Source organism: Orbicella franksi, chromosome 6 (assembly GCF_964199315.1).
Source record: "Orbicella franksi chromosome 6, jaOrbFran1.1, whole genome shotgun sequence".
NCBI lineage: Eukaryota > Metazoa > Cnidaria > Anthozoa > Scleractinia > Merulinidae > Orbicella > Orbicella franksi.
Window position 1 is genome coordinate 5,694,546 of NC_138150.1, and position 16,945 is coordinate 5,711,490.

At 37.8% G+C, this 16,945-nt stretch overlaps 1 protein-coding gene across 1 annotated transcript; it reads left to right on the forward strand.

Moving 5' to 3' along the window:
* Positions 1-1,487: 1,487 nt before the first annotated feature.
* Positions 1,488-14,873, forward strand: LOC145490143 (uncharacterized). The gene is made up of 16 exons (XM_081469251.1): positions 1,488-2,224; positions 2,860-2,939; positions 3,383-3,502; positions 4,469-4,934; positions 5,444-5,506; positions 5,617-5,673; positions 5,985-6,140; positions 6,621-6,683; positions 7,769-8,782; positions 9,249-9,307; positions 9,649-9,847; positions 10,144-10,212; positions 10,921-11,255; positions 11,817-11,868; positions 12,096-12,207; positions 12,914-14,873. Exons 2-16 carry the CDS (start codon positions 2,886-2,888, stop codon positions 13,068-13,070), a joined length of 2,976 nt encoding a protein of 991 aa, XP_081325377.1. The 5' UTR covers positions 1,488-2,224; positions 2,860-2,885; the 3' UTR covers positions 13,071-14,873.
* Positions 14,874-16,945: the final 2,072 nt, after the last annotated feature.

Sequence of the window (16,945 nt, forward strand, 5' to 3'; positions counted from 1 at the left end):
CCTTGAGTATCCATATTGGTGCTGAAATGCGCGATTTAAGGTTTAGTGTAAACTTTTCTGTGTGGATCATCTGTGCTACAGTCGCCTCACAATCAGTCGACAATTTCAGAAAAAAATTTAATTGGTCTAAGTTCCTTCTACATACAAAACATGTTCAGTTCGTCACCACGTTGGCTGCTTGCCTTTTTATTTAATTTTGTTCCTCCTTAGGATCGATGATTGTTGTGATTGTGTGTACGTTGTATATCGCTGTAGCGTGTGTACGTATCTCAACGTGGATTTCTCACGAGGAAAATTTAAGATTGAATGGTTAAAACCAGAAGGAAACTTCACCTGAGCTAACATGATTGAGTCAATGGTAATCAATATTGGTGCAAGGAGGGCAAGATCTTGAAGATCCCCTGGTGTTTTTGGTGGTGATGGTGTTTCCCAGGACAGCCCCATCAATATGTTGTATAGTCAAAGTTCATGCATGAAAAATGTCATTTACATATATATGTTGATCAAGAGTTCAAAGGTACCAGATCTGTGAGTTCCTTTTAAAAACAGGCAGAAAACAATTCAATTCGTGTTATGATAGAATGCCATCTGCAGATGCATTTCAGTGCTTGTAATATTGTAATTTTGTCCCATTAATTTTGTGGTACAGCTTCACATGTAGCAGATGTGTTCTCTGTGTTGTAACTAACGCTTTTGTTATCTTAAATATTCATTTGTACTGCTTATTTGATAGTGACAAAGAGAAATAAGAACGTTCAAGCTTCAGTTTTCCTTAATCCCTGTAGTGATACAACATGATAAAGTTGTCATTATTAGAGGGATTGTGGGAATTAACATCTTGAAGATTTTTAAAAAATCAATAATCATTGAACATTCAGTGGCAGAAAGGTTTTGAAAAAAAATACCTAAAATAGGATTGGACCTACAGTAGATAACTTAATATCCCTGACTTATTTTACAGTGTACCGGTACTTACTAAAGTTTAGGTGTACCTGATTTGAAAAAACAAATTGATTCACTTATTATGCATGATGTACGTGGATTCATCTCTCATGTCAGTGTCTCAATGTATAGAAATTGTTTGCTGTCAGGAATGATATGATTAGAGCTTGGGGTTTACTTTTGAATAGAAATCTTTACTACACTATACCTTTCATCGGAGCTAAACTTTTTAATGGGTATGTTATATTGGAAGTGGTCCACATATTGCATAATATGCTACTTATTCTACTAGGGGTGCTTATTGCAACAAACAAAAAAAAAAACACCTTCCATGCAGCATGTATTTGACATGGACTGCTTATAGATGGTTAGCTATAGAAAGGCCATTGCAGTGCATATAACTTACTAAATTGGCATTATTACACATGAATGTTTTCAAAGCTACATGTCAGTTACTTGTCTGTTTATGCAATTGTTTTTCAACAGTAGTCAAAAATATTTTGTGCTTTTGTGTGCTGAGGGGGCTATAAAAATGTACATGTTATATACCTAGATCACCTTACCTGTAAGATTACTTAATTGTGTATGGGGCAACAAGGTGATTCAATTTGGAATGATCTCTGACTGTTAACGGAGGGAGATAATTAATCACGATTTTTATCATGAAGCAATCTGTGGCATTTTGAAAGTTCTTATTTAGTGGATGTGCCATGCCGACCCCCTTGTGAAATAGAAAGGAGTTGTAGGTTTTAACTAAGGATCATTTCACTGGACTCCTTGGATTGAGAGACAATTATTTTACCCTGTAATTAAATTGAATCATGGACTTGCTTTCACCTCGCTTGGGCTATGCACTCCAAGGATACAGTTCAAGGAGTCAGAGCCGCTTCAATGGAGGATTGATTGGAAGAATGTGTTGCCATCAGCTTGTATTTTATTAGCCAGGGCTTAAAAAGAAGACTTGTGACTTAACTTGAGAAGTGCAGAAGATCAACATTTGAAGGACAATTCAAGATCAGTGCATTCAACAATTGAATAATGTGCTTGTTTACAAGAGATCATCCCTTTGGAATTTAAGTTATTGTCATCACCCCAGCTGTAAATGACATCAATGGGCTTTGAGCTTATGAAGTGTGAAAAATCTTACCAGTAACTGTTATTATTGGGAGCTGCTTGGGTGCACATTCTCCTGGCTACATTAGATTTGAGGTCTTCATTGTAATTAACCTGAGTTGTTGCATTCTGGATTCTTCAGTCTTCACAGGATAGCTGGGAGAATCAGGTAAGAAAAAACTAACTACGTGTATTTTACCTACTGTAACATTCTAACCGTAGTGATCTCCAACAGTAGCAACCCTCTGAAAGTAACAATACATTTGTTATAATTGTAATATTATAGTGGGAATGAGAGTAGCCAAGAGTGTAGTTTAATTTGGCTTGAAGCCCTGCCCATTCTCTCTGGGGCTCTCATTTTCCTTGGCTCCATATCATAGAAATAAGCCTTTTAAACCAAGAGGAAATGATTGGCAGGTTGTTAAAATTAAGGACTGTATCATCTCACAAGAGGCATCTTGATCAAAAACCTGGGTATCCAAAGAAAAACTATAAGAAAACTATGAAAACTAGTTTTTGGCTCATAATAATACAATGTCTACACTTGTCTAGTAATTCAGAATCATAAGTACGTTTTTTAAAAAAAAAAAAAATATATGACACATGATTCCCTATCCTATCCCAATCCTGCTTGTGATTTTAATACAGTAGGTTGAACATTTCATAAAATTCTCATATCTTTGAATGTCCCTCATGTTGTGCAGTGGTAAAACATACAGTCATGTAAGCATCATAAGCCCTGTGTTGTAAGTTGATGGCTTCTGTTTGCTTTAAATTATATTGCTGCTGACATGTTTCTTTCAGCCAAAACCAAGTGACATAGTTTAGTGATGACATCACAAGGGGATGACTGTTATTTCTTTTACTACTCCACCTGTACAAAGGTAAGTAACAGAAATTCAGCAGGAGGTAAACAGCTGAAATGAAGGAGGAAGTGAAAAAAAAATCAACATCTGTATGAGTGAACATGACTAATTTACAAGAGGATCTTGTGAAATATTCATACACATACCACATACATGTGCAAACTTTTCAAGGATATTGTTTTGACTTACTCTTGGTGCCAGATTCACAGAGCCATGTTGGTTTAAGATGCTTTTTAAGTGTTGTTTGAATGCAAATTAAAGTTTATTGGTAAGCATCTTAGAATACTTGCAGAAGAGCTTCATGAATGTTGCCCAAGGTATATAGATTACAGTCGGTACAGTGTCTGCTTAATGGAATAGATAAGACGGGCCACTCATGAATGTACTTTGTTTCTGCCAGCAAGTGGCAAATGATAATGGATGCTCAGTACCTTAAGTTTGATTAACATTGATTTTTCTAGGGAGATGAATGTCCATTCCGACATGAACCAGCTGCATTAGGAAATGAGATTACTTGTGAACAATGGGAGAAAGGAAGATGCTCAAAGTCAGTCTGCAATTTCAGGCATATGATGATCGAGGTACAGTAGTTGCTGTTTATCAGTGCATTTTATACTGTTGTTCTCGCAAAAAGAACAATGACATGTGATTTTATCCAATCAACGTACATGTACAGTAGAAGTTCTTACCACTTCCTTGTTATTTAGTTCACAAAATACATATATATCTGTTACAATCACGCTCTAGTTTACTATTGAGCACTCTGAAAACAGATCTGCAAATCAACTCATTTATATACATCTGTATATAATTCCCTCTAAAGACCAATTCTGTAATAATTATTAAAGACAGTGCTTTTAATAACATCCAGCACCCACCGGAGCTGCAGTAGGTATTCTGAACATTGTGAATCACTACGTGTAACTGTAGTATAGGAAGTTTTCAAAACTTGACCCAAAAGAGAGGAAGTTGTTATGGGCCTTTCTTTTTGGCAGTTGCTGCACCAGGACAGCTCCCAGTCAATTCAAATATATAATTGAAAGCAATGAAAAGGCTTTAACTTGTGGAACCTTTCCCATCTACCAGCTTCAAAAACCACAGTATTTGTTTGGGAAAATTTGATGAAATGTTAGGAAGGAGGGTTACTAAGAGGAGTATCTAGGGGTAGTAGCAATATTCCCAGTTGCTTAAAACATACATACATATTTTTAATACATCCCTTATTATCTTTCCCCATGGGGGCTTTTCGAAGACAATATGGTACAATACTACAATTAAATACTTATGTACTAAAATTAATAATATTACATTCTAATTTAGATAATCACGAATTTAAAAACTCTACAATTAATTTATGTTTCAATGCATTTTTAAAAATTGAAATAGTTCTACTGAGTTTTAAAGTAAGGTCCAATGAGTTCCAGATGGTAGTTGTCCTTCATGCTTAAGAATCTGAAAGTTTCCTCGAACCCCTAGGGTTTGAATGTACTTTACCTTACCTGTCTAGAAATTAATTAAATAATGTAATATTTTTGTTACATTAACAGAAACACAGATCTCAAACCCCATGTTACTGGGAGTCCCAGCCAACTGGTTGTCTGAAGCCATTTTGTCCCTTTCTACACACCAAACCACGACCCAGTGAACGCCCAGCCATAAATGTCGCTGGAGTTGCTCCTGTGATACGTCAGGCTCAGCCCCGCCCAGTCGCACCTGTCCTTGTTGCCCCTTCTTCAGCTGGCAAACAAGAAGTGAGGAAGATACCCACCATATCAAGTCCTCCGAGACCAAGGCCACCTATGCAGCAAAATGTCGCTATACCAAGACAACCTGTAGCACCCATCCCTTATCCTGCAGCCACAAGCAGGCCAATGTTAGTACCCCGGCCACCTCAGATGATCAGGACTCCCCAGTTCACTGGCCCTCCACGACCATCAGGGATGGTACAGCCAATGCAAGCAGGCAGGGGATTCCCACCCATACTTTCAGGGGTTCCAGTGGGATATGGCGGAGGTATGGACCAGAAAAAATACATCACGTACTGATTTTCCTGGTTGAAACTGATTAGCGCCGATTTGTCAAACCATGAGACAAAACACTTTTACATTTAGTTCAGTTTAAAGGAGCTCAGTTGTGGTATTTTGGGTTATTCTGGTCACGTACAAAATTACCTTTAAGTTGAAGAAAACCTGAAAATAGCATTTTATTGCGATGGAAAAACACCAAAGAGGTAATGATAAACCACAAAGGAACAAGGATAGTTAAAAGGATGGAAAAGATTACCTCAGATTACAAACATAGAACTTGAAAAATTTAGGTTAAACAAACTGTGACATAGCTCCTTTAACCATGAATGGTTTACAAATAGGTCCTATGTAGTACAAATCTCCCACTGTTACTGTCCCATGCTAGAGCCTGAACTTCTCTATATCTCTACCAGTACATTACTGGAGGTAGGATTTGAATAGCAAAACTTGACATGAATTATATGTTGACTTCATATCATTTGATTTTCCTTACAGGCATCCCAACACCTCAGCAGCCATATCATCATCATCCGCTTATGTACACAGGAAGACCAGAAGGTAAGAAAACAACATTAAATTTGTTCTGCTTGTTGAGTTTGTATTAAATTTTGATCACTCTTAGAGCCAGATTTAAGCATTGTTAGGCTCAATTTTCTTTTTTTTTCCAGGGTCAGCAATGCCATTCCTGCCAAATAAAATTCCCGAAGACAAATTTGATCATCAAGGTATTGTATGCATATGTGCAAAGTCTTTTTGAAAAATATTTGTTAAAGATACACAATTACACACTGATTAAATTACTAAGTCACACAGTGATATCCTCTGAATATTGTCTTGCCTTAGATGAATAAAAAATGTACCCGTTTATGTTTATGAAGCATGATATAAACACTCAAAACTTCCTGTCTGAGTGAAACCTCACTGTGTAAACTTTGGAGTGTTCTCAAATTCAGTCAAGAGTTGCACATGGAAATAGGGAATTAGATACAAGAGTATTACTTGTTGGTATAAAACCTGACCCCTTCTTGTCTGTTAGATTCAGACTCATTCTCCAGCAGTGACAGTGATGAGGAGAGGAGAAGATCATCTCATCGGAGAGTGCGTAGCAGTTCGCAGCGAGAAGTCTTCGCAAGTAATAGAAGAGAGATATGTAGCAGCAGAAAACAGCAATACAACAAACAAAGTCATGAGAGTGAGTTGCAATAAGGAGTTTATTTTTGTGTAGGAAAATAAAGGTGAAATGATTGTGAATAAGCTGGTAAATCATTTTCATGTGTAAATTGCTGCAAATTTCTCATGGAAGGTCAAACTATGTTATGGTTTGTACATCTTTTTTTGGCTAATCATTTTTTCAAGTTCACCATTTGTAATCCCTGTTAATTTTCTCCATCCTTAATCATCGTTGTTCCTTTATGGTATACTGTTATTGCTTTGGTGTTTTTCCATTTTCATAAACTATCATTTTCAGATTCCCTTCAACTTAAAGGTAATTTTGCACATGGCCAAAATAGTTCCAAATGCCATGAGCTCCTTGAACATCACTTTTATTGGAGTATGCTTTTATTTCATTTGTCCTGTCTTATTGATTGATTTTGGTTTCTTCAACAGGTTAAGCAGAACGCATCAGTAATTATGCGTTTTAATAATTATGAATTTGTTTTTTTATTTGCAGGGTACAGGAGTGGTGAACGTAAAAGACCTGAAGGGACTAGAGACAAGAATAAGGCTTCAGCAGGTAATAATATGAAGTTTCTACCTGTCTAGATGTACTGTTTTTCTTTTTTTTTTTATATAAATTACAATTTTGTAACATGACTAGTATTTTTCAATTCACAATATATAGATCATGACACTGCACATGAAGAAAACCTAGCCATAAACAGCTGTTCAAGTATAATAGACTGTGGTCTAGTGGTTGTTGCCCTGTAGTAACATTACAATCACAGTAAGCAGGGCTCGAAATTAACTTTTTCGTTCGGGAGCCAGCTGGCGACTAACGGAAAAATTTTGGTCGCCAGATCATAAATTTTGGTCGCCAACTTATTTTGTATATAACTTACACAAGAATTCGATTTTATACGTTACTTTGCATGCAAAAAAAGTCACAATTGAAGAGCGAAAACAATTAGAAACAACACAAGTAACACTTAGTTATAAAGCTACCGTTGTTCTCAGGTGATATGTCTCTGCTCCTAAGGTGGTGGTTGTCTCCACAGTCATTTTAAATGAAGCGAAGCATAAAACGTTTTAAGTGCGGGGTTTTCATTGTGAGACAAACACGGGTCCTTGCGTATTTTCCCTTTGCTACTTCTTCGAAATGCCGTTCTTTATTTTGTACTTGCTTTCCTCGACGCCTTTCGCTCACGTAATTCTTCAACTAATATTGGTATCTGCCGCCATTTTCGCGGCAAATGAAAAGCACATGGCGTTGAAGTGCGCCTGCGATCCCAGTTTCGGAAGAAGCCGCTGAAACTAATGGCGCGCTGTGAACGTAATATCGACGTGTCGAAATACATTCAATTTTTTCAATTATCGTGTAATATTCAGACATTATTTTACTGGGGACGGAAAGGTGAGTTGTATACTAGCTACCATATCCAATTGATTTCCTAATATAAAGATTTAAAAACAAAAGTTGTGTCGTGGTTTTCTTTAGTTATCGGACAAAACGCGAGTCGCCAGCTGGCGACCAGTTCTGAAAATTTAGTCGCCAGTGCTCAATTTTTGGTCGCATTGGCGACCAGTGAGTCGCAATTTCGAGCCCTGGTAAGCTGTCAATGTGCAAACTATTCACAGATCATTTTGTTGGTGTTTGTGCAGAGCCTGAACGAGAAAAGTCTAGGGCAAGAAGAAAACCTTCCAAACGGTCAAGAGATGAAAATGAGGGACGAGAAAGGAGGGATAATGAGGAACAAGACAGGAAGGACAGTAATCAAGAAAGAAAAAGCAGTTCATCCATTGGCAAAGATGAAAGTGCAAAAGAAAAATCTGATAAGGAAGAAGAAAGGCCTGATGAGACAAAAGATGCGAGTAGTCCTGGAATTAAAGTCAAAACACTGGAGGAGATACTGCGTGAAAAAGCACTGAAGAAACTTGAAGAGAGAAGAGCACAGGGCAAAGTACAGAAAGACAACAGTGAGGGCAAAGCAGAAGAGAAGTTGAATGATGTTGTTGAGGAGAGTGAAAGGGCAGAGGAGGTAGTGGCTGGAGTAATTGAATCTGAAAATAATGAAGAACCTGCTTCATTAGATGGAAAAGACAACAAAAGCATTGATTCCTCAACAGAAAAGTCAACTGCCTCAAGAAAGGTCTCCACAAGTGGCCAAAAATCTCCAGCGAAGAAAGTTATCAAAACAAATAAGATTTCAATCAGCAATAAAGACAACAACAGTGTTGAATCTTCCACTGAAAAGTCAGTTGCAACAAAAGGGATTTCAGCAAATGCTGAAGACGGTCAAGGCGGTGAAGAGAAAGTAAGTGCTAATGAACCTCCATCTCCCTTTCAAGAAGTTAGAGTGAAATCATTCGAGGAAATAATGCAGGAAAAAAGGAAAAGGAAAGCAGAAGGGTTGAGAGAATCCTCTGAAGATGTAAGTGCAGAAGTGACGGCTAGTGTTCCAGGGCAGGTAAACAGCAGCACTTCAGCAGTGACGTCAAACCCTCCAAAGAGGTTGAAAAGGATAGTGCGGAAATCATCTGGTGACAGTGACAAGGATGCAAAGGTTGTGTCCTCATCAGGTGTGGAGAGCACTGTAAGCAAAGTAAAACCTACAAGGAAAAGAACAGTGTATGTCATGGATGGAACAAGTCCAAGTAAAGACAGCAAAGAGAATGGTGAGTCTTGTTTTATTATTAAGTTCGGCAATATACCTTCTTAGGATGACTCCATGTTGAAGATCTTTGTTTCTGGACACTTATATGATCAAAGACTTAATTTTGTGACTGTGCAAACACTTTGGTATCTGTCTGCATACTAGTCAGTCGATCTTTGAAGAAGTCCCTCCCCCCCCCCCCCACCCCCACACACCCCTTTTCTTCTCTTATGTAGAGACTTTGAGATTAGAGTACAAGACTGTAGTGAGAATATAAAGTTTAAATCCTAAAATGCAAAGTCAAGAATGCCACACCACTCTCATTCCTAGAATATCACTGGCTACACAAGGGGTATTCAGCGAGAACTTGTTCTTTCATCTAAAGGTCCTTACTAACAGCTTTAAAACAGAGTAGGTTTGGAGAATCAACAATGCTGTGTGGCCCTCAGATCCATCTCAATCTTTTTATTTCATTCTTCTATTTTCAGGTGTGTCCTCCACAGCTACGAAGGATGACAACAAGTCACAGCAGATTAACTTGAAAAAGGTAAAAACATCTCTTGTTGGTCATAAGAAATTAGAAGCCATATGTTACATTGGGTACAAATTTCAGCATATTTTTCGACATCTTTACAAATGAAAGGTAAGCAATTGTGGCTGTGTCTCCATAAGAAGAATCCAAAATAAATGTTAAAAAAGCAAAATTATCTAGTAATTGAGGAACTGCACTTTTCACAAATGAGAAGGTGTTGTACATGTATTTTGATCAGGATAAACTGTTGTAACTTATTGGTCACCCTTGCGGTAGGGCAGAGGTGACTTTGTTTTAGCCAAAAAGCAAGCAACTCTTTATAAATTTCTTTTACTACAATTCTGTTTTTCAATCAGGCTGCGGCAGCTGAGCGTCTCGGAACACAGGAAGTCAAGGTGAAAAGCTTTCAAGAAATCATGGCTGAGAAGAGACAACGAGCATCTCAGGAGAATGTTGAGATTCAAAAGAGTAAAGACGTACCTGATCAAGAAGAAAAAAGACGCAACAATGTTTTGAGAAAAAGTCAACAGACCATGCCTCTGAAAACTGCTAGAGGTAAGTGAGTGAATAAGTTGTGTGCATGAGTTTTCAAGGGCAAAAACAATGTCAATTGGTCAAGGTGTTTTATCACTACTCTGCGAACATTTTGGCTCTTCCCTTGTGATGCCAATAAACGCAACATTAACCAGGGGAGAAGTAAACCCAGGATCAGCTTGGGAGAATATGTTTGCTAAATCAAGATAGATGTATCTTAGGTGATCATTTTATTCATTCTCCTTACGTGTTTCCTTGAATTTCCTGTTGCAATGCATAGAGAGGAATTCCCAGTTAATTAGTGTTACTTTTTTTAGCACATGTGATAAAACCAAGAAAGATCAAGGTTTGGACACAGGGAACTTCTAAAGTGAAAGCTAAAGAAGGCGAGCTTACCTTTGTTTGTTTGTTTGTTTGTTTGTTTGTTTTTCCTTTCAATGAAATTCTACTCTTCTCTGTTTCTCCCATTATACTATTTGTCACAGTTAACAATTCTGAGGAAACATAAAGCTTGTCTACTAAGATAAGTTGTCTAATATAAGTTGTCAAAATACAGTAGCAACCATCAGGAACAAAGTACAGTCTGTGTTAGACATAAATGTGGGATTTAAAAAATAGAACAAAGTTTCATTTTCTCAAGTTTTAAAACGTTTTTCAGCACAAGTGTGTTATTTACAGTTTGACAATGTCCATAGTTTACGATTTTGTATGTATATGTGTAAAAGATAAGAGAATATTTTACTAATAACTGATGTTCTTCAAAACGGAACTTGACGTTAATGCTAATCCTGGATATCGCTTTCCTGCTTTGGACAACTCACCAGGCTCTGGTTGCATATAGAAGACATAGAAATAGCCCATTTCTGAGCTGCCTTTGGTCTCTATGTCAAAACGAGTCTTCGTGGAAAACCATTCATAGGAAAACAAGTTCCCCTACAGGTTCATTTTCATGCAAATCAAACTCATTTTCATATGAAAGGTTTTACACTAGGACTCGTTTTAAAACAAAGGCATAAGATAACTTGGAAATGGCCTATTATTTTCACTGAAGAGTTGGGTTCTTTTTTTATGATCTACGTGATTTTTTTGTGTAGATGATGTAAGCAGTAGTACAACAGATGCAACGCCAAATGAACAGGAATCACAGGATCAAGCTGTTCCAAGTGACAACTTAGAAACATCAAAATTAGCCAGCATTCGACCCGATACCAGTGAAGCTGAATCCTTAGTCACTCCAGGACTTACATTGACGCTGAATGAACCCCCTCTATCTGATCAAACCATACTTGACAAAGACAGTTATATCAGTAAAGTGACTCCTGTCAGAGATGCTAGTGTTGGGCTTCAGCGGGGTGTTGATGACAAGATCCTGGTGGATTCAGCAAGTAAAGAAGCAGAGCCTTGCCCAGAGACCACTGGAATGGATCAGGTAAAAACATTAATATGGAAACGAAATTTTAAGAGGCTAGATAGGTTTTCAGTTAAGTGTCGTAAAGCCCAAACCAAACCAGTTACTTATCAATTAGACTTCTCAGCCAATCTCAAACCGAAGTACATGTAGAACCAAAATCAAAGTAATGGTTTGATTACTTTCGACACTCAATTGAAAACTGCTTGAAGTGTATAAATACCTAGTAGGTCACTATAGGAAAAGCCAACCATAAAAGTTTGATTAATTTCATAGGGACTTGTTTCATATAAGTTACTGCTTGCACCCTTTTGAGGTGAAGAAACATTGAGATTAATTAACCGACGTCACCTTCTCTGGAACACCCCATTCTTCCCAAGTTGCATGATAGAATTCAGCCATAAACTTGGGTTACTGAAAATGGCCCTGAGTTGAGAAAAGGTTGTCATTTGCGGCTCTGTTATAAGACTTTCCAGTCCATAACGCTTAGTATGCAACGTTAAATTAAACACGTTTTAATCCAATAACTGTTAATTTGTGATGTACAAGTGAAACTTATGATCGGTTTTTTCTGATTTTTAGGAACCTGAAGGGATATCCAGCAGTCTACAAAAACCACAAGATTCCTTGTCAGGTACATCATTAATAGAAGTTATCAGTTGTATACAAAAGTGAAAAGGGCTGTAAACTGAAATGCCAAAATATGATGGATAATATCAGATGGAACTAGTCCAAGGTGTTAAGAAGTGGAGGAAGTTATTTTTAAGTTTTCCGCTTTACATGTAAACTTCCATATTGGTCCTTCATTGCACATCTTTAAGTTACAAATAAAATAATGTGATCATATTAATTTCCTCTCAGATCATCATGGAATGGATGACACAGACCAAGCCATGGAGCAACAGCCAACTGAACCCAGGGAACCAAAGGAATCAAAGGAACCGCCATCTTACGATGAGATCAAACAAGCCATGTGAGTGAAACAAAACAAGCTTGGTTTCTTTGTTGGTCTTACATAAACACATAATAACGTTGGTCCTTATCTAATGTGCTGTAAGTAATCTTTGAAAAGAGATGCGAACGACCAGATGTTAAGTCATGCCTCCAATGTAAATACGCCCCTTTTTCCCTCCGCCCCTTTTCCCCCTGCCCTTTTTTCCCCCTCCCTCCTTTTCCCCCTGTCCCCTTTTTCCCGTGCCCCTTTTCCCCCTGCCCCCTTTCCCCCTACCCCTTTCCCCCCTGCCCCCTTTCCCCCTACCCCTTTCTCCCCTGCCCTTTCTTCCCCTGCCACCTTTTTGGTTCTCACGTATTTCACCGTTCGCTCGAAACAATGGTACTTCTTGCTCAACCAGGGACTGTTTATAATCTTCATACATGTTCACCGTTTCTGTTTAGAATGAGAGGCATAAGGAAAGTAAACAGACAAACTAAATAAGTACACCTCCTGGGATTGATTCTTGTAAGTCCTATCGTTTGTACTTCCCCTCCCTTCTCCCCCCCCCCCCCCCTCCCCCTCTACCCACCTCACCCCAATATTCCAGCAGGAAGCGAAAAGAGGCACCGTAGGAGTAACATGTTTTGTTCACTGGTAAGAATTTCGTTGACCAGGCGGTCTTATATCCCTTGGTACTGCATCGTGATGTGTGTCGCTGATTACCAGTGTTTTTCTCTTTCTACAGAGCAAATCAGATGTCTAAGAAGGACGACTTCTTCGGAGACATTGATATGATTGACGCTCATTTTTATTTGGGAGAAGACGATGGAGACGTGGATGAACATTTGGACTTGAATGAGGACGATCTGCTCATGGAGCTGGACGAGATGATTAATGATTAGAGAGAAAAACGAAAACAATAAAAAACAGAATAAACAAGACACTTGCAAGGGTTAAACGGGATCGTAAGATGAAGCTTTGTATCGTGAGAAAGATGTACTCTGAAGGAACAAAGAAGAACTTGCTGGGGCTAAACAGGATCGAGAGTTGAAGTTTTGTATCTCGAGAGACAAGTGTTCTGAAGGCCTAATGAGATGATCCACCAATGGAAAAAGGGAGAAAAAAAATCTTTCAAGAAGTTAGCATACAGTGCCAACCTTTTTGATTCGTAAAATGGATGTAAAGATGACTCGATGAAATGATTAACCAGTGAAAAATACACTTCCAAGAGGTTACCATGCAGAGACGGAGGAAGAGATGGAAGTGATGACTTCACGTTATTTGCATGAAGTACATTCGCTTTGATTTGTATCAGTGAAAGCAGAAACAAATACAGCGTTTTACTGGCCTGGCTGACTGCTTGACATAAGGCCGTTATTTTGTCAAATTTAATTTAACGTAAGCTCAACTGACATGCGTAAACACCAGACTACAACTGTGAAGCCACGGCAACTGAGAAGTAAATACTAATTCACTATGTGATTCAAACATACTGCCTGAAACTGCTGTGGTTATATTACACGCGTTTTGCTGGAATTACATGCAACGTTCCAAGAACCTTGCCTCGGTACTGTCACAGCTCAACTTGCCAAACGTGTATCAGTGTTGGTGAGGCACAGTATTTGCAAAACCGCCAGACCCGCTAGTCACACGAAGACTTAAAACTGTCTGGCGAAGGGAAGCAGTCCTGGTTGGTTTATCACATGGAGACGCTCCGAAAAGTTGATTACGCGAACTTGTCGCTGTAGTGAAGAGCTGTCTGTCAGAAGTCAAAAAAACAATTTTTTCCAATCCAAGTCAGAACACATTTTGGATTGATAATTTTACTGAGGTCGTTGTTGTGCTAAACATTGTCAAGAACGTGACTATTTACAACGCTTTGGATAGCTGTTCTCAACTCAGCCCAGTTTGTACGACAGAAAGATATGATCCATGGAATAAAAACCTATGAACTGCCATATATTCAAATATTCAACTGACGGCAAAGAAAACCTAATAAATTAGCCACCTATGAGAGTATTCAACGAAGATTGAAGAGAGCTTATATTTCGCCCCTTACACGTACACCTTTCTTCATAACCTGGAAGACGTGGACATTGTGAGGGCATTATATGGCTTGCCTTTTACACTGTTTACTGATCAAGTTAAGACTTTCATAAGAGAATCCAGAAACAGCTAGTGAATAAGACCTGAGCCGGCGATATTTTTGTCGGTGACGTTGCTAAGTAACGTAACGTGTCATCCCGCCATTGAACGTTTCAACCAGAGTGGACTTACAGCCTGTTGTAAGAGAAACTTGTCAGATGAAGACAATATGAAGACAGTTCGTTATTGTTAGGTTTGCCGTTGGAAAAGAGTTCTACCATATGGATGTGAAGAATTGTTCGTCAGTAAAAAGTAATGCAGATTTGATGTGCTTGCCGTCTAATGTTTAAGCTTGTTTAGAATACGGACAGCCGAACTGAGAAACGATTGACTGCGCTTAAACAAGTTTAGAGCTAGGATATCGGTTTTATTTTTAAAGATGAGGTTCAAAACATGTTAAAATGACATCAATCAGAAGCAGTGCAAATGGAAGTGATATATTATGAATGTTTCATTTTACAGAAGAATTTCTGTTCGAGTACTACTGCAGTTAAAAGATTCAAATTTCACTGATTTAAGTTTTTTTCAGAAAATTGTAAATAAAGAGTATTTCACCGTTAGGTTAGATGTTTCGTGGATTTGGTTAAGAAATGAAGAATTTCAACACTACATGTAAATAGCTACAGATTTTATAACATTGTAAAGCGTAAATGACATCGTAAAGGCAGTTATATCAAAAGCAACGTGCAATCCAGTTTTTCCCATTTTACTGACTTAATTGCCAAGAAACGTTCTTAATTCATTGCATCTACCAACAATAAATAACCTGAAATGGGAAAACAACGGAAGAACAATCTTTTCAAGTTGAATTAGCTGTTTCTTTCCTATTTTACTAACTTAACTGTCAAGAAACGTTCTTAATTCATTGCACCTACCAACAATAAATAACCTGAAAAGAAATGGGAAAACAACGGAAAAACAATATTTTCGAGTGTAGAGCATAAGCTGTTTTTTAATCAGTTGATCTTACAACTTAAGGGTTTGAGAAAGAAGTGTTCAAGCCATATATTTCATGTGTAACTAGAGATGTTTGAAAGTTAACCAAATTTTGAAGGACGCTCAACTTGTACTTGTGTTGCTTTTGTTTTTGCGTTTGTATTGTACTTCTGAAAGAACTACTTTAGTCACCAGTTCTTAAGGTGATGGCAACAAAATCTTGGAAGAGAGCTTTAAATATGTTTGAATTGTTATTTTGTGTAACAAACTCAAGTCGCATATGGGCATCTTTAGAAAGGTTGTGGGCAGACTTCCGTCAGCTCTCCGTTCTGATTATTTCCAAGTTTATTATTTTACAGATTGTCCAAGACTAGTCTGAATTAATTATTAGAGGAACAGGGGCGTTGGTAAAGTTTTTTTTGTATTTGATTTTTTGTTTTTGTTTCTTTTTGGGGGGGGGGGGGGGCGTATTTTTTATTTCTCCACTTGACGACACGAATCGGGTTTATACATAAACAGGATTAAGATAAGGGAACTTGGTTTATCGACCTCTTTAACATGCTTGTTGTTTCAGACTGAAATATTTGGTATAATGGCTCATATACGGTGGAACCTCGATTTAACGAACCTCTATTTAACGAGGTTTCACTGTACCATGATGGAACCTCGAATTTCATTATCCTTTGATCCAGTTTTTAATAAACTTTGTTAATTGATGGTTCAGTCCATATTGTAAGACACTTATTTCAAAACTCAAACATTCTAATAATCAGATAAACTACCTATTATCGATCATCTGATTCGAAATTCACTGGGGACTCAATAATCACACGACTAGACTAATTACTTCCATGATGTTCACGGAGAACCTTGTTTAGTTCAGTCTTTATTGACTTCTTTCAATTTGGTTATCTATACTTCCTAATTACCTGCTAACTACAGCTCTCTACCAGGCCATCATAATCACTTCACTTCCGTAACGTAACCGAGACGAACGAAGCCGACTGACCGCGGCGAGGCCTAAGAACTAGAAAACTATGTTATGCTGTAATCTAAAAATGAAATCCCATTTCTTCCTTAGTACACCAACTGAAACCTTTTTGCCTAAAGCAGGTATATTAGAAATTGCAAAAAAAAAATAGCAACACTAACGAACAAAACCCATTTACACAATGTCTTCTTCACAATATATACATCGTATATAGCAATAGCACTGAGACTATCAGAATTCTTCAGTTTTTAGTTAATATTTGTCCTTAATTTATATCAGTAATTTTAATTTCTAATTACTGTCACTGAGTTTGGGGATTTTAATGTTACTTAAAGACAGTCCCCGAGTTGGTGATTTTATTTCTTCTCAGCGCCTGTCCACTCACAAAATGTTTTAACAACAGGCGGGGTGAATGAAGAGCGTGGTAGAATGTGAAAACAAAGAAAGCCTGTGCTAAGTTATTAGAGCGACCTGCACCGTTACACTGTAACAAGGTTCTTTAAAAGACGAAACAACAGGTAAACAACACAAAAAAATGGCCCTAGCCCTAAGTAAAAAAAAAAGGTGTAAATTAATAAGAACGAATTAAAATAGCAGTTTTAAAGAGGTGCAGGTCAACTGAGGTTGTTATCAGTGAGTAACATTGTCAGTGAACAGACATATTGATTATCGGCAAAAGCTGACGCAGCGTCATGGAATCGCATT

Bases quoted from the DNA above. Each gene is read 5' to 3' on its own strand.
- LOC145490143 (XM_081469251.1), top strand. From the start codon at position 2,886: ATGACATCACAAGGGGATGACTGTTATTTCTTTTACTACTCCACCTGT. The intron at 2,940-3,382 runs GTAAGTAACAGA...TGATTTTTCTAG, and splicing joins ACTACTCCACCTGTACAAAG to GGAGATGAATGTCCATTCCG. The intron at 12,208-12,913 runs GTGAGTGAAACA...CTCTTTCTACAG, and splicing joins GATGAGATCAAACAAGCCAT to AGCAAATCAGATGTCTAAGA.